Here is a 22,765-nt window from a genome sequence, read left to right on the forward strand (position 1 = left end):
CATAAGCCCACGTCCTTGGTAGCTAGCAGGGCAGCTATGGGCAGTCTTGAATGCAGTTGCCCCCTGGCACCTCTATCTGTTTCTCAATGAGACGTGGTCTGGGATCTCCAGCAAGGAGATTCAGCCTTTTTCCGGGGCTTTTCCTGAGCACTCCTGTCTCCTGCTTGAGCACACTCCACATTGCTGGTTTCCTGGGCTCCAGTTCTGGTGGTATCACCCCAGGTCTTACACAACTTACTCCAGCTTTAGAACTCCTTCACAACCCCCAGCTGCCACAGGACACCCCAACATCATCACTGCAGGAGTGTCCTTCTAAGACTGTCCGACCCTGAGCCCCACCCTGAGCGTCCACAGAACCTGGTCTTTCTTCTGTCAGTATGGATTCTGTCTTTAGCGTGGATGCCCCCACCTCACAGTCCCAAGGCTCCATCCCTCGTCTGGAACCCTCTTCCCACACCTCTACCTCTACCATTTCAAGTGCCTCTCCTGCCACCATCCAACATGTTTGTTTGATTTTTTTCCAGACATCTTTAAGAGATTTGGGCACTGGTGGTTCATGCCTGATAATCCTAGCTACTTGGGAGGCTGAGATGCAGGAGGATCAAGGTTTGAGGCCAGCCTGGGCAAGTAATTTGTGAGATCCTATCTTCAAAATAACCAGAGCAAAATGGACTGGAGGTGTGGCTCAAATGGTAGACCACCTACTTTGCAAGCATGAAGCCCTAAGTTCAAACCCCAGTTCCACAAAAAAAAAAAAACAAAAAACCCACAAAACAAGAAACAGGGTTATGGGCTTGGATCTGGAGGGGAAATGAAGGTGAAATGGGTGGGGTTGGTAGTAATTGCAGGAGGGGGAGAGAAGAATGAAGAAGAAAGGGGGGTTGAGGCTGGGGTTGGGAATGAAGACAGGGCCAAGTTTGAGGATGGGGATGGGATTGGGTTTGGAGTTGGGGTTTGGAGATGGGTTCGAGGTTACAGATTGGCTCTGAGCCTGTGTTCTGACTCTGCTCACCACAAGCCCAAGTCATGTGGTGACTTCCTGAAGTCATGTGCTGGTCGCCCTGCTGCTCATGGTGACCTCCACCCCACCTCAGGGAGCCTGTCCTGGTGAACTGGTTCTCAGGAGCATGGGATAGGGGTCAAGTTGGGTCTCCAGTGAGGACAAGACAAGGTCTTCTGTGACGTTCCTGATTCCCCCTATTTGCCAGGTGTCCTGGGACTTCAGGCTCAGTTCATTACCAAACTGAGGTCCTCTTCCAGGCCATTCCCCACTTCACTGAGGCCAAGTTTTCTTGGGTCTTCTATCTGGGTGGTGGCACATTGTTTTTTGTTTTTTTCTTTCTTTTTGCAGTACTGGGGTTTGAACTCAGGGCCTTGTGCTTATGAGGCAGGCGCTTTATCACTTGAGCCAGTTCTCTAGCCATTTTGGCTTTAGTTATTTTTCAGGTAAGTTCTCATGTTTTTGCCCAGGTCAGCCTGGGCTGCGATCCTCCAACTTACATCTCCTGCATAGGAGGGATCACAGGCACACATCACCATGCCCAGCTTTTTTGTTGAGAAGGGGTCTCGCTAGGCTGACCTCGAACTGTAATCATCCTGATCCCTGCCTCACGAGTAGCTGGGATGACAGACATGAGCCACCCTCCCACCTCACTTTTTTTTTTTTAATGTTGCTTAGGCTGGCCTTGAACTCTTGCCTTAGCTTTTTGAGTAGCTGGGATTACAGGTATGTACCACCAACTCCCGGGAACAATGCATTCATCTTACACCAATTTCTGGTTCGTGGCAGCGGGACCCAACTTAGCTCACTCAGGCCTCTGGCCAACAGAACATCAGGATGCAGTAGCAAGTAAGGGGAGTGGTGAGATGCTGGAAGACACTCATGCTTGGAGAGTCAGAGGACCTGCACTCATACTTCTGTCCCCAGTCATCCTGATCCTAGAAATGAGGCCCCCCTATGCTGGGGCCTCCCAGCACAGCTGCCTCTCGCCCCACTTGTCAGATGAGGATATGGACAGGTCTTTCTCCCAGAATCCTAACCTTCTACCCCATTGCCTGCCCTGGGTGTAAGTGCCTCTTCCTTCCTCTCTGGAGCTCTGGCCTCCAGCCCCTCCTTTGGTAGAGACCCTAGAGCTGAGGCTTTCCCAGAATGGAAGGTTACAAAACCACCGGAAAGCATGACACACATCCCCAACTGTCCCCTCTGGCCACATCTCCCCTCCCATTTAAGTTACACCTGAGCCTGATTGGCCACCTCCCACCTCTGGGCCCCCCCACCCCATGCCTCTCTCTCTCTCTTTCTCTCTTTCTCACCCCTTCCAGGAAGCTATCTCTAGTGTTGATGGCTCAAGGGGTGGGAGGCATAGAACCTATGACAGAGAGATAAATTCTAAACCACTACATAAACCACTGCTGTTTTGACAACCCCAGGGCCCTCCCCTGCCACAACCAACAGGGGAAGGAGGACAGAGGTGGTCTGTGCAACCCAGGAAGGGAGGACGTGTGAAGGCCAGCTGCCGGGAACTGTGTGAAGTCAAACAGCCTTGTCTGAAGTCGCACAGTACTGCTGGCTGCCCTGATCACTTGCCGGCTTCTCCCTCTCCAATTCTGGGACCCAGGAGTCCTGGTGCACAAGCTTTCACCTTTTCCCAAGGTCCAGCAGTCTTTGTCCACAGCCTCTCCATCCCCCAGGGTTGGCCTCATGGAGCCCTACAGGTCCCTGGCCCTGCTTGCTGGCTCTCTGGGCCTGATATCCTGCCTGGTTGCTCTTAGCACCAATTTCTGGTTCGTGGCAGTGGGACCCAACTTTTCAGCTCACTCAGGCATCTGGCCAACAGAACATCAGGACGCAGTAGCAGGTAAGGGGGAGTGGGTTGTCTGGGGAGGGGTGGTCATTGGGGAACAGACAGGTGTCTCATCTCCCATCAGTCTACATCCATGTGACACAGAGCTTCTGCATTCTGGCTGTCCTGTGGAGCCTGGTGTCTGTGGGCTTCCTGGTCCTGTCCTGCATTCCTTCATTATCTGCCCCGGGTCACGGTCCCCTGATCTCAACCATCACAGTCTATGCTGCAGGTGAGGACTCTGGGCTGGTGTGGGTACCAGGACTGCTGGGATGCTGCGGTGGGATTGAGCCCTCTTTCTCTTGTCCTTGTCCCAGCTCTTTCCATGATAGTAGCCATGGCGGTGTACACCAGTGAACGGTGGGGCCAGCTTCCGCACGCCCAGATCCAGACTTTCTTCTCCTGGTCCTTCTACCTGGGCTGGGTCTCAGTTGTCCTGTTTCTCGGTGCAGGTAACTGCCCAGACCGCCTCCCTCGGTGGGGGGGGGGGGTGGCTAAGGGAGACCTTGATGGGTGCGGGGTAGAGGCAAGGGGAAGATGCTAAAACTCTCTCCGGCCACCTCAGGTTCCCTGAGTCTGAGTGCCCACTGTGGTACCCACCGATCTGGCTACGAGACCCTGTGAGGGGAAGACAAGGGCAAAGAGATGTTTGGGGCACCATGCTCCGAAGATCTCACCAGGAGCCACACAAATGAATGCTCAACTTTCATCTCTTTATTCAATAAAAAAGTTTGCAGGCTAGTGGAGTGGTTCAAGCAGTAAAAGCGCTTGTCTAGCAAGCATGAGGCCCTGAGTTCAAACCACAGCGCTGCCAAAATAGAAAAAAAATGCTGAGATCTGATTTTTCTAAGATGAATTCAGTCAAGACATAGCCAACCATTTATCACTCGTGGTACAGGATGCTGGGTCTCTAGGGAGGGTGAAAGCCAGACCTGCCCATATTCAGGTGGTTCCTGCCCTGTGTGGACACAAGCTCCCTGTGCTCTGTTTCTTTTTCTTATTTGTGAAAATATTTTTTGTGGGATTGGGGACTGAACTCAATCAGAGCCACCTCTTGCTTGCTAGGCAAGTACTCTAACAACTCTAGCCACACCCCAGCCTTTTGTTTTTGGTTCTGAAATTGCAGGTCCCTAACTTTGCCCAACTGACCTTGAACTCAGGATCCTCTTGTCTCTACCTCCAGAGTAGCTGGGATTATTTCCTTCTTTCTCTAATGCTTTTCTTTCTCCCTGTTTCTGTCTCTCTCTCTCTCTCTCTCTCTCTCTCTCAATACTGGGGTTTGAACTCAGGGCCTACACCAGCCCTTTTTTGTGATGGGTTTTTTAGAGGTAGGATCTTTCAAACTATTTCCTCAGGCTCGCTTCAAACCTCTATCCTCCTGATCTCTGCCTCCTAAATAGTATTATAGGCGTGAGCCACCGGCGCCCGACTCTTTCTCTCTTCTTTCCTTTGTCCTCCCTTTACCTAGCTCTTTCCTTCTCTCTCTTCTCTGCTCCTTGAGCCACTGACACAGGGAGGAGGGGAGGCAATTACAGACCAGCAGCTGATGGAGGCCAGAAAGCCGCCTTTGCCCAGGGAGGGCACTGGAGACAGACTAACCCTATTGTGAGGACAAAGATCCCACTCCCAACCCTAGCAACTTCTCAAGGGCCAAGGAAAGGTGCTATCCAGGCAGAGGGACTCAAAGATGGAGTGATGGAAAGGGGCCAGAAGTTTTTAGGGAATGGAGAAGAGTGCTTGGTGGCAGGAATGTCTAATGAGAGGATGATAGGAAGTGACAGAGAAGCAGGTAGGAGCCAGGTCCTCTAATGCCACACTGAGCTTTCTTCTAAGAGCAATGGGGAGCTAGGCAAAAATTGTGAGCAGAAGAGAGACAGCTCCAGCTCTGAGTGTCAAAAAGAGCCCTCTGGGGACCTGGAGGGGAGGCTGGAAGGTTAGAGGAGATAGGAAATACAAGGTGGGAGGGGACAGGGCCTAAGCTGAGACATACAGATTCCAGGGCAGGAGGAAGGGCTTGGGGGTGCAAGTGCTTTGTGGGGGGAGGGGTGGGCAGCAAGCAAGGATAGTGCCCAGTCTGGTCTTGATGGATGGGGTGGGATGGTGGAGACATCTCTGCTTTGGTGGAAGCCCCTGTGCTCACTTAGGATGTGGTTGAGTGTTGGGATCCTGGGGGCAGCCAGGAGCAAGTGAGGACTCACATCTGGGGCTCAGGAGGGTGTGGGGGGGGGAGGGGAGTCACTGGATGGAGCTCAGAGGAGTAGAGCATTTACAAGGGAAAAGGAGGAAGTGCCCAGAACCCAAGCCTGACTTGTGGCCTGAGACAGCACTCTCAGAGAGCTGGGGACCAGGAGAGCTTAAAGGGTGCCTTGAAAGTCAAGGGAAAACAAGGTTCTAAAAGAAGGGCTTGATCGACCAGGTCATGGCTCTCAAGTTCTCCCCAGACTGGCTAACTGGCTATGTGACTCAGAGCTGTCATTCAGTTATGGAGAGCTGGTGTGTGTGTTCCCTTTAAATGGTGACTGGGAGAGGGGGTTCTGGAACTCCTACTGCCTCACAGAGACCCACCCTTCCCCCACCCCTCTTGGCTCTGAGTCTAGACACCCTGGGAAACTGGGTGAGTCTCTAGATGTGTGTGTGTATGTAGGGGTGAAGGGAGGGAGGGCACTGGGCCCCCGAAGGGACATTCCACTGAGGGAGGGAAGATGGGTTCCTGAGCTGAGGTCTGGGGTGAAGGTCTCAGAGGCTTGGAAAGGGCAGGTCTCCATGTCTCTTCTGGGAGGACTGGGCCTGGGGGGCATTGTGGATTCCCAGACAAGGTTGTTGTTGGTGGTGGGGGGGTGATGGGGTATGGGGGATCTAAGGAGGGGATCTTGAGGGCCCCAGGTGGGAGTGATTGGGGACGAAGGCCTCCAGAAGTGGGGTCTCAAGAGTGTGGGCCAGTCCTGCCTGTGTGGCCCTTGCAGCAGATCCTACAGCATGGGAGTAAAGCGAAGCCTTCAGAGTGGAGGCGTTCTGCTCAGCCTCTTGACCAACGTCCTCACGGTGCTGTCCACTGCCACCAACTACTGGATCCGCCAACATGGGGGCCACAGTGGCCTGTGGCAGGAGTGTGCCCAGGGCATCTGCTACAACATCCCCTGCCAGAGTGAGCCCCTCCCCCCCAGCCCAGCCGGCCTAAAGCTTTGGGAAATTATGGGGGACCCCCGACCTTTCCGCACCCTAGGCTCAGATTCAGCTGCCCCTCCACGACTTGGACCCCCACTGTAGACCTATCTCCCTGTCACCCCTGTCTCTGACACGTCATTAACCGCCAGTCCCACCAGTCCAGGTCCCAGTTCAAACATCCGGATCCGAGTCAGGAAAGCGAGACTCTCGACAGGTGGGGGTGGTGGCCAGGACAGTTCCCGGTTGCGACCCAAGTTGTCGCGGCAGGGTGGCGCACGCGCGGGGCTGATGCAGTCCACTCTCCCCAGCCATGCTGGCCATGACCGGAGCGTGCATGGTGCTAGCGGGCGGCTTCGGCCTGGTGGCCATGGCGATGGGGCTGCGGATTTGGTGCCACCAGGGAGAATCGCTGCGGGGCCAGACTACCTGCGGCTTGCTCTTCCTCAGCGGTGAGACGGTGGCGACCCCCAGGCAGAGGGTGGGCGGGAGGTGACCTAGGGGCTCAGGGAGTTGGGCTCGAGGGGCGGGGCTTGAGCTGATAGATTTGGGAGGGGAGGAGCTAAAAAGGGGGCTGACCTGAGGCGGGGCTGGGAGGAGGTGGGCGAGGCCTGATAGACGGGGCGGGTCCGAGTGGGCGTGGCCTGGTTGGAGGCCGCGGAGTGGGCGGGGCCAAGGTGCAGCCTCCACCTGGCCAAGCTCACCTGGTGGGCGGGCGTGGTCCAGGGCTGCTGCTGCTGACCGCCTTGGTAGGCTACACAGTGAAGAATGCGTGGAAGTCGGACATCTTCTTCTCCTGGTCCTATTTTTCCGGGTGGCTGGCTTTCCCCTTCTCTATTCTCGCGGGTAACCTGCACAGTGGGAAGAGGGTGGACACTGCCCAGAGGACGCCCTCCCCTAGAGACTCCCCAGTTGCTCTCCCAGGAAATTTAACAGTGACTTCCCAACACACCCCACTCCAGTCTCCCGCAAACCCGGCGGAGACGCCCCTGGACCCCTAAACCCCAGCCCCCGGGCCCACCTGGCCATCAGCCCCAAGGCCCACCTTCCTCCGCCCGCCCTATGCTCCCCTCCCGCCAGGTTTCTGCTTTCTGCTGGCGGACATGATCGTGCAGGGCACCGAGGCCATCAGCGGATTCCCCGTGTGCCTGTGACTGCATCTTGGGGCAGAATAAAGGAACGTCTTTTAGCGCCAAGGTTCCATGTGCCTTTCTAGGGGTCGTAGGGAAGCGGATAGGGGGTGGTCGCCGACATGGGGCCACATAGAGGCTCAAAAAGATGTAAGGACATGAACCTGTCGGGAATGTGCAGATGGATGGACACGGGCATGGAAACACGAACATGGAGTGAATATGGGGAGTTGGTACCAGAAGGGACTTGGGCATGGAGAGGATGTGGAAACAACATGGACAGAAAGTAGAGATACGGACAGGGAAGGACGTGGACATGGAGGGCACTGGCAAGAGGAGAATGGGAAGACAAGGGCTCAGAGGCGTGGGAATAGGGCACGGAGTAGCGTTGGGGATATGGGCACGGCGACTTAGGCAGAAAGAAGGATTTGGACGAAGATATCTGGGGACATCAGATATCTAGGGAAGAGTTTAGGAGGATCGGAGGATCTCTGTTCCCGCGCCTTTTCTTGGGTGCGACCTTTCCCCTACTTCCCCGCCACTCTCCCTTCAGCAAAGCCATTCTCCTCCTGCTCTGGGTCCCGCCTCTCCCCCCGAGATCTGCTTCCTATTGGAGGACCTGCGTGCCACGCCTCCCCAACTTCTGACTTTCTGATTGGTTCTCTGGCGGGGCGGTTGATTGGCTGGCAGCGCGGCGCGCAGGCGCAGAGAGAGGAGACGGGGCTGGGGGGGCGGTGTGTCCCGAGCGAGAGAACAGAGGGTGCGGGCTGACCCCACGCGTGGCTGCGGCTGGAAGATGGCGGAGCTGCGCGTGCTTGTGGCTGTCAAGCGGGTCATCGACTTCGCCGTGAAGGTGACCGGGCCCCCCTCTCCCACCTCCCTGAGACCCGCGGCCAGGTGCTTCCGGGATCACGAGCACACACTATATAACCTCTGATCTCTGGCGCCCTTTCCCCGCATGTCAAAGTCACACCTGGGGCAAAGATCAAGAGCTGTGAACCTCTGAGGTCAAGACCCCCTCCCTTTTCCTTGGACTCTTTTGGTAATTGCTGAGCGAGTTACCTTTTCTGTTTCTTACTGGCAGGAGGAGCCGTAGCTCCTGTTTAACACACAGAGAAACTGAGGCACAGAAGCTCACTCAGCTAGGGAGCAGCAGAGCCGAGACTCCTATCCACCCTTTCCAAGTCCTGCTGTCGAACTTGGGCTTTGCACAGGATCCAAGTTATCGCCCTCTAGGCTGCATTCAGTTAACTCTTACGGCACCCCAGTCGTGCTATAATGGGGGTCAGACAAGGTGCCTGGGGACCCAGAAATTGTTTCACCTTCATCGCCACAGGGTGAACGAGGAGGCTGTAGCTAGGAAAGAAGGGAGATGTGTGTTTGCTAGAGAGGAAAGTTCAAAAGGTCAACTTGATTGAGCTGGGGAATGGCTCACATTCTCAGTGACAGCTGGGGAACAGTGTCTCTGAGGCTTGTTCCCAGAGGGAAGCTGGCATGAGAAGAAGTGAATCAGACACGCTCCCCAGGCCAGTTTTGACTGAAGATTGTCTGTTCATGTCTGTCCATCTGTCAGACTGGAGCTTAACTCTGTGTCTCCAACATTGCCCAACACAGGGCCTGGCACTGTAGAGGCCTCAGTGTGGGTGAAACCTAGCCACAAAGATGATATTAACATTGTCCCTGCCTGCTTGGGGAGGGAGGTGGGCAGGTATGAGAGAGAGACTCAGGCTTGAAAACATGAGCGACATTGAAGTGGGTACTTAGTATGTGCCAGGAAGCACCCCTAAGTCCTTCACAGAGATTAACCCAGTCCTAATTCATTTCTTTACCCTCTACTACTAATCCCATTGGACAGATGAGGAGACTGAGGCCTGTGGAGGTTCTGTGACTTGCCAGATTACCCAGCTAATAAGCAGCAGAGAAATTCGAAACCCAGGCAAGTCCGGCCCCAGCCTCTGTGCTATGTCTGTCTATACTCCACAGTCCTGAGAACACACCTCGCAGCATATGACGTTTGTTGGCCCCAGCCTTTGTTGAGATACGTTTCTCTTGGAGTCTTGGGGCCCAACTCTCCTGATTTGCCCCTACTTCTGACTACCTGTTCCCCAGGGTCCTTTTTTTGGACTCCTGTGGCCCCCTGCCCCAGCCCTGGCCTCCCTGGCCTGGAATGTCTGGGGTCAGCTCTGTCTCCCTCACTATATTTGACTCAGATGGGGTCCCAGCATTGCCTGGCGTAGATCCCGGCATATGGGCACCTGCGGTGTGTTCAGTGAGACAGAAGTGTGACAGCAGAAGTGTGAATGCAGTCTGGTATCTGCTCCACTCCTTGCTCCTTTCCTGAGTGTGGGTACTCTTTCCCCTCCCACACTACCGGGGCCCACTCCTTTCATCCTGTCTGGACTGGTCTGCTGATGTTGCTTGAAAGCATGTTAGTGGTTCAGACTTGGCTGGCTACCCAATCACCAGGCGAAACCCAGGTACCATCCTCCCTCCTAACCCCTATCTTTACCCCCTTCCTACCTCCTCCCCTCCCCCCTCCTTCCTCCTATCCTCCTCCCAGCAGTTCTCAGCCCTGTCCCTCCTGCCCCATCATCTCCTCTCCATCCTTATGGTTCCAGCCATTTAGGCCTTGTCTTCATGTCTGGACTTGCACCCCATCCTTCTCTCTGGTTCCCAGTCTCCCCTCCAGCCCATCCTTCTGCAGCTTTAGAGGTCTTCCTATATCCAGGGCCTCCAGCCCATTTTGCTCTGGTTATTTTGAAGATTAGGTCTTGAGAATTATTTGCTCAGACTGTCCTCAAATTGGGATCCTCTGGATCTCAGCCTCCCAACACAGGCACCTGGCCTTGTACCATACCACTTTCTATGTTAGACCAGGCTACTCTTGCTCAGGCCTTTGTCCAAGCTATTCCTTCTTCCTGGGTCCCCTCCTACTCCAGACCCCACTTCCTGTCTGTCTTTTGTCCTGCTGATAGTGACCCATGGATTATTTTATACCCTACCTACCAACCTCCTCTAGAAAGCCTACCACCCACCATCAAGCTGTTGTGTGTCCTCGGCCTCCTGTGGCCCCCAGGGCTTGCTCCACCAGTTCCCCACATGCTGGATTGCGGTCCTCTGTTTACCCCAGTGTTCCCGCTGCAGACTTGTCCCTTGCCGGGAGGGCCAGGTCTGACCTACCTGTGTCCCAGCATCTCTCACTTCTCTCATTTCCTTCAAGTCTTTGCTCAAAGATCACCTCTGTGAAGCCTTCCATGGTCCCCCCCTACTTAAAATCACAGTCTTCAGAGTCCCTATCCCTTCCTTATTCTATCCCCCCATACTCCTAGTAATTCACAGTGTAATTTACTACTTATTGCTTTAACGTTTTGTCTACTTTTTTTCTAGAACTTGAGCTCTGGTAGGGAAGAGAATTTGTCTGGTGTGTTCACTGTGGGCACACTGTCTTAGCCAGTACACTGTGCTTCAGAGCATGGACTCCAGGACCAGCTGCCTGCTGTGCAACCTTGGGGGAATTACTTAGCTACTCTGAGCCTCACTTGCCTCTTCTGCACAGTGGGAATAATGGATGTACCCTTTCCTTGGGTTTAGTGAAGACTAAATTAGCCCTTAGATCAGTGCCTGGCACACAAGCACAAAGTCAGTGTTGACTGGTACTCAGATCTCACTCTGTTACCATTGTTAATACCAGTAATGGAGGTTTATGTAGCAACTTACTCAAAAAGTAAGAGAAGGAAGGAGAGAGGGATATTAATAGGTTTTTGGCAACTCAGTGATAACATACTGATAATGAATCTGATGGAGCTTACTTAACCCCCGGCAAGACTGGAGCAATTTCCTATTCATAATTTGGGATTTTTTTTCTTTATTTTTGGTGAGACTGGGATTTGAACTCAAGCCTTTGCATTTGCAAAGCAGGTGCTCTACCACTTGAGCAGCATTTTGGTATTTTGTGGTTATTTTGGGGATGGGGTCTTGAGAACTATTTGTCCAGGCTGGCCCAAACTTTGATCCTCCTGATCTCAGCCTCCTAAGAAGCTAGGATTACTGAAAATTTATGTCTTCTATTTTGCTTTTCAAAGAGAGGGTTTTTGTGGTTATTTTCCATTCTGGTGAATAAGTGTTTGGATGGGTAGGTGCAGTCCTAATGTGTTACATTTGTAGGCCAGTCTCTCTCTCTCTCTCTCTCTCTTTCTTTCTAATACTGGGGTTTGAACCCAGGGCTTTGTGCTTACTTACTAGGGAGGTGTTCTGCTGCAGCCACTCCTTCAGCCCAGAGATGGTGTAGCCCCAGTTGTCCTATGTAGCCTCGACTGGCCTCAAATTTGCCGCCTTCCTGCTTCAGCCTCCCAAGTGCTGGAATTACAGGCATACACCACCACACCCAGCTTGAGGCTTTTTTCTTTCATTCTTTGGACATATGTTTGCCACACACCTACAATGTGCAGGCACCATTTAAGGTCTGGGAATGGAGTGGTGAGCAAAACAGACAGCCCTGTCCTCTGGGAGCTGGTGTTCTGATGGGAGTAGATGACAAATGCAAATTAGTACAACATGCCATGGTGTGTTTGTGGGGGGGTGTTGATGCCATAGAGAGTTAAACAGTAAGGGGGAACAGGTCTGGGTGTGAGTGACACATTTCACACAGCGTGGCTCTGGAAGGAGGTGAGGGACGAGGGATCTAGAGGAGGACGCCTGGGGAAAGAGCATCTCAGGCAGAGGGGACCGTGACTCTGAGGGGTCAGTTTTCTCCCCTGTGAAATGGGCTAATAATTGAACCTGGTTGAGAACACAGGAGGCAATGTATGCTACACTTAGAAGGTTCCTGGTGAAGAAAACGTGGATCCAATACCTGGTGCTTGCTTCAATTCTATTTCCAAAAGCACATTTATTCAGTTCTTAAATGTGAATCTTGTTTTTAGTGTTAAAATAACCATCCCACCCACTAGTCCCAGAGAAAAGGAACAGGGAGATAGCAAAAAGGAATGTCCTAATGTTCCCCGCTGGCCCAGGCTGTTACCCTGGGTCTGTGCCAGCAGTGCCTTTGGTGGCCACATGGGAAAAGGGAAGGATGGCAGGTCACCTGGGCATATCTCAAGGACTTCTGAAGTACAAAGGGCCCAGAATTGAACTTGCTATCCTCTGCTCATCTGGATTAACAGACCAGAAACACTTAACTTGACCTTGACTCTCATCCATCTGTCAAGCTCCAAGGCCTATCAGTTCCACCTCCAGAGTCCTCTTGAACTGCTCACTTCTCCATCTCCATTGTCACAGCCGTCTGAACTACTGTCATCTCTTATTTCAGTGACTAACAGCCGCCCACCTATTTTGTCACTTTCTCTCCTGTTATTTTCCAATTTTTTTCACCACAAATCCAGAATGACCTTGAAAAAAGTCAGGGCAAACCCAATTACCTTTTTGTTTTTCTTGGTGGTGTTGGGGTTTGAACTCAGAGCCTTCACTTGCTAGGCAGGTACTCTACCACTTGAGCCACTCTCTAGTCCCCCCAGCCACCTCTTTACTCTTCCCTAGTCCTTAGGAACAAGGCACAGCTCCTCTCCGAGTTCCTGGGGCCTGCATTCCCTGTAGATACTGCAGCAAGCTACCACCAGCTCAGTGGCTTCAGACAACACAGTTTATTGTTGTACACAGCCTAGGGGGCAATAATACCATCCCCGTTTGCTGGCAAGAGCATCAGGGTGAACTCAGAAGTGGCCCTCTGTGGAAAAAGGAGCCCTTATATAGAATGTGAGTCAGTTCAGCCACTGTAGAAATTCCTCAAAAAACTACCATATGATCCTGCTTTGTCACTCCTGGACATATATCCAAAGTCAACTTACTGTAAGAGACACTGTACATTCATGTATCCCTTTACAATTCACAGTAGCCAAGTTGTGGAATCAGCCTAGGTCCCACCGGTGGATGAATGGATAAAGACAGTGTGGTACACACACAAGGGAGTATTACTCAGCCACGAAGAACAATGATATTGCGTCATTTGCAGGAAAATGTTAGGAACTGGAGATCATATTGTTAAGACAAATATGGCATATGTTCTCTCATATGCAGACTCTAGACTTTTTTTTCTTAAAGATATGAAAGTAGGAGGAGGACTGGGAAGAGGACGGGGGTCAGCAAGAAGGAGAAGGGAGACAAGAGAGGACAATGGGGGGGTAGATATGATCAAAGTACTTTATATACAAGTATGAAAATGTCATAATGAAACCTTTTATCTTGTACAATTAATATTCACTAATAAAAATCAGTGGGTTAAAAAAACCCTCAAATCAGTGAAAGTTTTTAGCTGGCAAAAAAGAAAGAAAAAAAAAAAAAAAAGGCCCACTCTAGTTCTTATGCCGGGAACCTAAAGAAGATCTCACTTGGGACGGGGCTTTTGCATTCATGATGATGTGATGACTCTTGTGACGGGGTTGTCCTGGAGTATACAGCTGGGCCCTGAATGTCATCTCAGGAGTGCTTGAGCAAGAGGGATATTTGACATGCAGAAGAGAAGAGCACCTGAAGTCAGAAGCGAAGATGCTGGCCTGCAAGATGAAGGAATAGCCATAAGCCAAGGAGTCCTGGCAGCTGCCATCAGTGGTCTCAGGGGCCTCACCCACAGCCTGATCTCAGCCCCAGGAAGCTGAAGTTGAACTCCAGCTTTCAGAACCCTGAGACTAAACCAATGAGTTTCTGACAAATGGTTCCAGCAGCCACAGGAAGTTAAGAGGCAGCTAACGGCCGGAGGAGTAGCTAAAGTGGTAGAGTACCTGCCTAGCAAGCGCGAGGCCCCGAGTTCAAATCCTAGGCACAACTGCCAAATCAGAGGAAGCTGAGAGATTAATTTTCATGCTTCTGCCTCTCTCACAAGCAGGATCCCAGAGTCTGTGGCAGACCAGGCACAGGGTGATGCTCAGTACAGATGAATCACATGGGGAAAAAAGCATGTGAGATTGGCTTACCCTTCTCATCTGTTTGGCCACTGGAGGCCTTCTGTGCCAGTGTTCTCCAGATCAGTGGTGACTGTCCACGAGTTGTAAAATCAGTGCACAAGGTTGGCTTAAAAAAGGGTAGGAGGCCAGGCATGGAGGGACAAGCCTATAATCCCAGCACTCTTGGAGGCAGAGGAGACCCTGGTTCAAAACCAGAAGAAAAAACAAAAGAACAAAAAACGTAGTAAGGATGAGTACTGTTTGTGGAGGCTTACACGTAGGGGTTTTATATACACGTGTCAAGGGGTGTATTTCTAATACAGTTGGGGATTTCATAAAATGCATTATTTACATGAGCTAAAGCAAACAAATTCTGAGAATTTGGTCTTTCAGACCAGAAAATAGAGATAGGGGTGGGACAAGCATGTGAAATGTCACCAGTGATCAGGAAGGACTGAATGAGAGGGTAACATGTTGTTGCCTAGCTCTGGCCCCAGACATAAGTCACCCTAGCAAGGCCCTGCCACTTTGTGGGTCACTGTTGTCCCATCTAGCCTGTGGGAGGGTTGGCCCAGAGCCCCTGGCCTTCTGTCTTGCTTTGCCCTGACTTTGTACCCTCTTCTGTTGCGCAGATCCGGGTGAAGCCCGACAAGTCTGGTGTGGTCACTGATGGCGTGAAGCACTCCATGAACCCCTTCTGTGAGATTGCCGTGGAGGAGGCTGTGCGGCTCAAGGAGAAGAAGCTGGTGAAGGAAGTCATTGCAGTCAGCTGTGGCCCCTCGCAGTGCCAGGTATGCAGAGCCCCAGGGAGGGGCCTGGACCCCTGGGTCTGAGGGAGGAGGGCTGGAGGTCAAGCTCCTTGGTCCTTGTGGTGTCAGGAGCCAAGCCAACCCCTCTGTTCACAGGAGACCATCCGCACTGCTCTGGCCATGGGTGCAGACCGAGGCATTCATGTGGAGGTGCCAGCTGCAGAGGCGGAACGCTTGGGTCCTCTGCAGGTGGCACGGGTCCTAGCCAAGTTGGCAGAGAAGGAGAAAGTGGACCTGCTGTTGGTGGGCAAGCAGGTAGGTATGGCCAGCCCTTCCCTGACTGCACCTCATTCCTGATTAAGATGATGCTACAGGTGGCCCAGGGTCTGGGCATTCAGATGTCCCAGGCTGAGCAGCTTAGGACTTGGCCACCTGCCCTAGCTGAGCATTTGAACACAGACTGGAGGTCACTCTGGGTGTCAGAAAGGTCCACTGAGGTCTTCCTTGGGAAGACTAGAGCTCAGGAGGCTGTGGTTTCGTCCATGTGGGTAAACCAGAGGCCTGGGGCCATGGCCAAGGACAGTGAGGAGGAGCAGGTGAGGACGTGACTGGGTCTGGGGGCGGTTTCCAGGGAGCCAGGTCAGCCACAGGGAGAAGAGGAGCTGGGACAGATCCAGGTAAGTCACAGTGTCCTGCCCAACTCTGGGAAAACCAAATAGTAGTAAACAGGTTACCAAAGGCAGAGCAGTGAGTACAAATCAGTAAACTTAGGCTGAGGGATTAAGCAGAGAACAGGCCTAAAGGATAGGGCCTGTGGAGGGGTGGGGGGACTGCGCCTTGGGGTCCCGGGTTGTCCTGGGACCCAGGTGTTGGCAACATGACCTTCTGAAGCCTGGGACATTCATAGGTGAATCCTGGACTCTGATGTCCTCCCTGTCCTAGTGGACAGAGACAGTTCCTAGGCCTCAGCCTCCAGCTGTGATGAACTGGTCGTGATGCTCTTTGGCCCAGGAAGCAGAATCACACTTCTAACTGACCTTAGTCCAGAGCAAATTTATTAGCTCATGTAAAAGGACTTCAGACACAACTTGATAGCTCCTCTGTGTCCTGGGCTTCACTCTCTAGTTTACATTCCACTGACTTAGTGACCCCCACAGAAAGAAGAGAGACTCTTTCCCAAGCTTTCCAGCGGAGCTCCCAGAGCTGACTCCTCATTGGTCCATCTCAAGTCATGTGCCCATCCCTGAGCTAGTCAGTGGAGTCAGGGGATAGAATGTTCTCACTGGCCCAGATCTTGTTCATCTGTTTCCGCATGGTGACTGGCACAGTGCTGGCTTACTGCAGGCTTCTGTGAATATTTACATGAAGAGTGAAGATTTAGCAAAGAGGATGCCAGGTGGCCCCACATGTCCTGGACAAATGACTGCTTATCTCTAGGTGCCAGTGAGAGGACCATTCTAGACCAGGAGTCAATAAACTATAGCCCATGGCATAGTTTGTCTTGTGAATAAAGTTTTATTGGAACACCCACACACGTTCATTTCCCTATTGCCTGTGGCTGCTTGCACCCTGCTCTACAGTTGTGACAGAGACCAAATGACTCGCAAAGCCTAAAATATTTACTGTGTGGCTCATGATATAAAATGTTTGTTGTGGCTGGACCCTGTTGGCTCATGCCTGTAATCCTAACTACTTGGGAGGCTGAGATTGGGAGGATCATGGTTCGAGCGAGGCCAGACCAGGCAAATACTTCTTTAGACCCTTCTTCCAAAATAACCAGAGCAAAGTGTACTGGAGGCGTGGCTCAAGTGAGAGAGCGCCTGATTTGCAAGTAGTACCAAGCCCTGAGTTCAACCCCAGTCCCACCAAAAAGAAAAAAAAGTTGCTGAACCCTATTGTAGATGAGGGCCTGCAAGATCCATGAGCTGCTGTATCATTCATCAAACCGTCTTTTCTCTCTCTTCACTAGGCCATTGATGATGACTGTAATCAGACAGGTCAGATGACAGCTGGACTTCTGGACTGGCCACAGGTGAGGCTGCAGCAGGGAGCACCTGCTGAGGGCCAGGGTTCATTCCTCAAAGTCAGCCCTGCCACAGGGCATTTGCACTTTCTGTTCCATCCACCTACAATGCTGTTTCCTGGCTTTCTTACTCCCCTCCTTCGGGTCTCTGCCCAGATGTCAGCTCTTCAGAGAGGCCTATCTTGCCCATCCCCTACTCCTGGGTCTCCAGTACCATTTATGCCAGTCTACTAGAAAGGTAAACCACATGGGCAAATTCTCAATTTTCCACAGCTTATTTTTTTAAAAAGTGCAAAGAAAAATAGGCATGGTGATGCATACCTGTAATCCTAGCACTTGGGAACTAAAGCTGGAGAATCTGGAGTTCAAGTCCAGCCTGGACTACATAGTGAGATCCTGGCTCAAAACAAAACCCAAAACAAAAGGAACAGGGGCTGGCAGAGTTGCTCAAGTGGTAGAGCACCTGCCTGGCAACCGTGAGGTCCTGAGTTCAAACCCCAGAGCCTCACAAACAATAACAAAAATCAAACAGAATTACTTGTCACAATATTTTATTCAACCCCATCTTATGTAAAATGCTGTCATTTCAACATGTAACCAATATAAAAAATGTTGAGATGTTTACCCACGTTGTCCCAAAGAAACTCACAAGATTTCTAATAACCATACTGAGTTTATTTTTGTTGTTGTTGCTTGTATTGTTTTGATTTTTTTAGACAGGGTCTCACTGTATAGCCTAAGGAGACCTCAAACTTACAATACTGCCCCCAAATCCTTTTGGCAGTACTGGGATTTGAACTCAGGGCCTCACGCTTGGCAGGTGCTCTACCACTTGAGCCACTCTACCAGCCCTGCTCCCATATCCTGAATGCTGGGATTATAGGCATGTGTCACCACACCCAGTGAGTGGATTTGTTTTTATTTTTAAAGATCTTTATTGAAACATTGCTGACCTACAGGAAGCTGCACATAGCTACAGTGTGTAATTTGCTATGTTTGTCATGATAATAGGTCTCAAATATCAGTTTTTAAATTTAAATTAATTAAATAAAGCCTAATGTTTCCTTCTTCAGCTATACTGGCCACATTTCAGTAGCTACATGTGGCCAGCAGCTACCAGATGAGGCAGCAGTGTGCTAGACCATTCTCCTGTTTCATTTTCTCCGTAGCATATATGGCCGTGACCAGCCTCTGTAAGCTGCCCCTCCACTCCCTGGCTGTGTTCACTTTCCTTCTTGTCTCAGCCCGACCTCGTTGGTCTTGGTGTTTACTGGGTTTCTGGCTAGGACACATACCCACCAAAGTGAGAACCTGTTGGTGGTGTTCACGGTATGTCCCCAGCGCCAGGCTCATGGGGGGCACTTAGAGAAGGCTGTGATTATGGGATGTGCTAACTGTGACCTGAAATATTTGTCCAGGGAATAAGGGAAAGGAGAGCAAGTTGGTTAAGCAGAGGTGTGTGGATGGAGTCAGCCACCAGGGGAGGAAATGTCAGTTCAGGACTGAGAGCAAAGGGGCCCCGGCCAGAGGATGGGGTTCCAGAGGGCAGTAAGGGCCCAGGTGAGCACCTGAAGTTCTGTGGTCTGCCCTGTGGAGGACCCTTACCTAGCTAGCTTTTGGATTTAGACAGTGGGCATGTTACACAGGCTGTCGCTGCCTCAGTTTCCCACATCTGTCAAGTGGGGATATTAGCATTTACCTAGCAGGTTCTAGGAGATGTGATGATTGTAAATTACTTAGGATAGGTCTAACACTACATGGTCTCTGTTATTAAGTTGGAGAGACCTGAGAGGCAGGTTCAGGGAAGTAAAGACACCCTCCCCTAGATTTTGAAGATCCTTTTCTATGTTTTCATCCCAATTTTGCATCTAATGTGACTTGGTGTTTTTTCCTGTGCTGGGTATGAACCCAGGGCTGTGCATGCCCTGCAAGCACTCTGCCTTTAGCCACCCCCCCACCCTGTCTTTATTTAGCATTCTCACCGGCTCTCCATCTTTTGTGCTTTCATTGGATCATCTTCATGTTCTACATTCCAGTTGGCTCACCTCCATCTTTTGCCCTCTCATTGGCTCACTTGTCTGAGCACTGCTCAGCGGGGCACACTGAGGACTGCTCCGTGCATGACTTGAACTAACCTACTCACTCTCCTCCTCCCCTTTCCCTCCCCAGGGCACCTTTGCCTCGCAAGTGACAGTGGAGGGGGACAAGTTGAAAGTAGAACGGGAGATTGATGGGGGTCTGGAGACCTTACGCCTGAAGCTGCCAGCTGTGGTGACCACTGACCTGAGGCTCAACGAGCCTCGCTACGCCACACTGCCAAATATCATGGTGAGGAATAAACGGGCTGTGCACTAGGTGGCCTGGGAGTGGACCAGGATCCCTGCAGTGGTTGTATGGGAAGCAGAAGGGGCCCAAGGGACATGACATCCAAAGGAAGTGATCGCCTGGTCATCTTGTCCAGCAGAGGGTTTGCTGGGTCATCTCTGCCAGTGGTGAGAGTTCAGTGGGCTGATGTGGCAAGAGAAAGTTGGCTCTTTGGGGCAGCCGATGGAAAAGGTTTGCAGGCATTCTCCTTGTCATTCCACTCAGTAGAATAAGTTCACTGGGAAATCTTGGCCAAAGACAGAGGATGCGTTCAGTCATCTTGGTTCATTAGGGAAGACTTCCTTGGTAATCTTTGCCAACAGGAAGTTGTCTTGTAGGCCATCTTGGCCCACCAGGAGGGCTGGTTGGCCAACAGGAAGCTTCACTAATCATCACAGCTAGCAGGATGAGTTCCTTGGGTTATTTTCACCAATACAAAAAGTTCAGTGGGTCATCTTAGCCAATAGAGAAGAGCCAATGCATCATCTCAGCCAATGGTAAGGGTTCAGTAGACATTCTAGCCAGTGGGAAGGGTTCAGTATATCATTCAAAAGGGAAGGTTCCTTAGATCATCTCAACCAATAGGGAGGGTTATGTGCCTCATCTCAGCCAATGGGGAGGGTCTAGGACTCAAAGCATGGCGGCCATGAGATGATACACTGAACCCTTCCCACTGGTTATCTCATCCAGTAAGGTTGGGTTCAGTGGGTCAGCCTAGCCAATGGGCAGGGTTCAGTGCATCATCTCAGCCAGTAGGGTGGGTTCAGTGGGGGTCATCTCAGCCAAAAGTCCACCTTGACATTACTGCAAGGATGGTCTGTTGGTCCCTTGCAGCCAGTGAGAGGCCCTTCCAGAGAGTTCACCAGGTAGAACTTCTGCAGTATTGAGCCTTCCAGAGCATCCCAGCCAATAGGAATTGTCCACACCAGGTGTGGTCCTGTGAGAGGTTACAGGTCACGGCTAATGGGGAGGTCCTGAGAGTTCAGCCATGAAACAGTTCTGTAGACATGGCACTGTGGGGAGGAAGCCTCAGGCAAGGCAGGCAAGGGCTTCTCAGCCCTCTAGCTATAACTTCCTTGTGCAGAAGGCGAAGAAGAAGAAGATTGAAGTGATCAAACCTGGAGACTTGGGCGTTGACCTGACCTCCAAGCTCTCTGTGGTTAGCGTGGAGGATCCACCTCAACGCACAGCCGGTGTCAAGGTGGAGACTACTGAGGACCTGGTGGCCAAGCTGAAAGAGGTGGGGCGGATTTGAGCCCCTTACCTGAAACTCAGCAATAAAACTATGATTTTCTCAACATATGTTTCTGACACCTCATTCCCTGGAAATTCATTCTTTGATTCACTCCTGGGTGAGGCCTGGGAGTCAAGCGAGTCACATCTCTGCCTTTGGCGCCACACTTCAGGGGACAGACTCTGGCAGAGGCAGATGTAGTGCAAGATGCTGGTGCTGGGTGTGGAGGTACATGGGCCCCTTGGGAACCCAGATGAGGTGCCTGGCCTGACCAGTGGGGTCACAGAGGCTTCCCAGGGAGATGACATCCAAGTTGAGTGTTGGAGGAATATGGTGGAAATGGGTGAGAAGGCCTGGTACCCTCCAAAGCCAGGTGGCTCACATCTGTAATCCTAGCTGCGAGGGAGGATGAGATGGGGACAATTGGGATTCTAGGCCAGTGTGGGCAAAAATGTTTGGGAGACCCCATCTGAGCAGAAAAATACTGGGTGTGGTGGCAGACATCTGTCATCCTAGAGACAACAGGAAGTGTAAAATAGGAAGATTGAAGTTCAGGCTGTTCTGAGCAAAAAGCACGACCCTATCCAAATCTCCAAAATAATCAGAGCAAAAAGGGCTGGAGGAGTGACAAGTGTTAGAGCACCTGCCTCACAAGCGCAAAGCCCTGAATTGAAACCGCAGTACTGCCAAAAAGCAAAAAGACTCATGGGGATGAAGACCTGGGGTCCTAAAGTCAGTTCAGACCCACAGATTTAAAATCCTCATGTTGAGCTGGGGGCGGTGGTTCACCTGTAACCTTAGCTACTCAGGAGGCAGAGAACAGGAGGATTTAGGTTTGAAGCCAGAGAACAGTTTGCGAACCTCTATCTCGAACAAACCCAACACAAAAAAGGGCTGGTGGAGTGGCTCAAGGTGTAGGTCCTGAGTTCAAATCCCAGTACTGCAAAAAAAAAAAAAAAGTCCTTACACTCACCATCATCAGTTGTGAGACCTTGGGTGCATTCCATCCTGTCTCTGAGCAGTTTCCTCACCCGAAGCCCGATACCTGGGAACAGCATGGTGTCGTGGTTAAGGTTACAGGTCTGGGTCCTGAGATCTTGGGTTCAAATCCCAACTTTGACCAGTATCTGGCTTCTGGAGGCGGTGAGGCAAGCACTACCCAACCTAGGTTTCGGTTTCTGTTGAATGGAATTAGTAGTGATACTTGTGTTCTGGTTGCCTTTTGCAGTATAAAAAAACCACTCTGAACTTAAGTGGCTTAAAACAACAGGTGGCCATAAATTTGAGGTTTGGGGAGGTGCTACCGCAGGTCTCTCTGTGCAGTGTGGCTTGGGGTGCCTCAAACAAGGCCAGAGGGTCAGCGTCCAAGACTGCTCCCTCCCATGGCATGCCAGCTGGCTGGGGCTCTTGACGCAAGCTGACCATTGTCCGGGGGCCTCTGCCAGGGCTGTTGAACTGTTGACCAGGGGCCATGGTTCCTCTCCAAGGGACTGGTTCCATGGAGTATTTTACCGTACAGGAAGTAGAATAAGCCAGTCTAGAAGCAGGAACTGTTCTAGGATCAGAAGCAAAGAGGAAGCACTGTATCTTCTTGACCTAGTGGTCACAGAGCCTAGTCAGATCCATGGGGGATGGAACTTTTTTAAAAAAATTAATTTTGGTTTTTAGAGAGCATTTAGCCCAGGTGGGCCTGGAACTCACTCTGTAACTCAAGATGGCTTTTGAACTCAAAATTGTCTTGCCTCAGCCTCCTGAGTTCTGGGATTACAGATGTGCATCATGGCACTTGGCTCCCCATAGGTTGTTTTGGTGGGACTGGAGTTTGAACTCAGGACTTTGTGCTTGCAAAGCAGACACTCTGCCACTTGCACCACACCTCCAGCCCATTTTGCTTTGGTTCTTTTGGAGATGGGTTTTCACAAACTATTTGCCCAGGGTGGCCTTAAACCTTGATCCTCCAGATCTCAGTCTCCCAAGTTGCTAGAATTACAGGCAGTAAGCCACTGGCCCCTGGCAAGTATAGTTTTTCTTTTTTTTTTTTTTTTTGTTTTTATGGTGGGACTTGGGTTTGAACCCAAGGCTTTGCACTTGCAAAGCAAGCACTTTACAACTGGAGCCACACCTCTCCCATAGGGCTCTGAAAGGTTAATTTATGTAGCACCTCCAGAATCAGACCAGATACATACAAAATACTTAATACAATTATCAGCATGGTGAAGACCAGGTCTTAAAGGACTGGGAGTTGGGCAAAGGCCCAAGTCTGGCTTTTCCCTCCAGCTGTGCAACCTCCTACAGGTCCCTGACTTCTCTGAGCCATACGCTCCT

At 51.4% G+C, this 22,765-nt stretch overlaps 3 protein-coding genes across 3 annotated transcripts; all 3 read left to right on the plus strand.

Moving 5' to 3' along the window:
• Window positions 1-2,329: 2,329 nt before the first annotated feature.
• Window positions 2,330-3,584, plus strand: Nkg7 (natural killer cell granule protein 7). The gene is made up of 4 exons (XM_020168590.2): window positions 2,330-2,858; window positions 2,929-3,075; window positions 3,161-3,295; window positions 3,409-3,584. The coding sequence occupies exons 1-4, from the start codon at window positions 2,702-2,704 to the stop codon at window positions 3,465-3,467; spliced, it is 498 nt and encodes a 165-aa protein (XP_020024179.1). The 5' UTR covers window positions 2,330-2,701; the 3' UTR covers window positions 3,468-3,584.
• A 125-nt stretch (window positions 3,585-3,709) lies between these two features.
• Window positions 3,710-7,201, plus strand: Cldnd2 (claudin domain containing 2). Its single transcript, XM_020168588.2, has 4 exons — window positions 3,710-5,988; window positions 6,317-6,457; window positions 6,732-6,851; window positions 7,086-7,201. Exons 1-4 carry the CDS (start codon window positions 5,820-5,822, stop codon window positions 7,157-7,159), a joined length of 504 nt encoding a protein of 167 aa, XP_020024177.1. The 5' UTR covers window positions 3,710-5,819; the 3' UTR covers window positions 7,160-7,201.
• A 632-nt stretch (window positions 7,202-7,833) lies between these two features.
• Window positions 7,834-20,504, plus strand: Etfb (electron transfer flavoprotein subunit beta). The gene is made up of 6 exons (XM_020168592.2): window positions 7,834-7,988; window positions 14,703-14,861; window positions 14,976-15,134; window positions 16,789-16,851; window positions 19,012-19,170; window positions 20,291-20,504. The coding sequence occupies exons 1-6, from the start codon at window positions 7,932-7,934 to the stop codon at window positions 20,459-20,461; spliced, it is 768 nt and encodes a 255-aa protein (XP_020024181.1). The 5' UTR covers window positions 7,834-7,931; the 3' UTR covers window positions 20,462-20,504.
• Window positions 20,505-22,765: the final 2,261 nt, after the last annotated feature.

This window comes from Castor canadensis, chromosome 16, assembly GCF_047511655.1.
Source record: "Castor canadensis chromosome 16, mCasCan1.hap1v2, whole genome shotgun sequence".
NCBI classification, from domain to species: domain Eukaryota; kingdom Metazoa; phylum Chordata; class Mammalia; order Rodentia; family Castoridae; genus Castor; species Castor canadensis.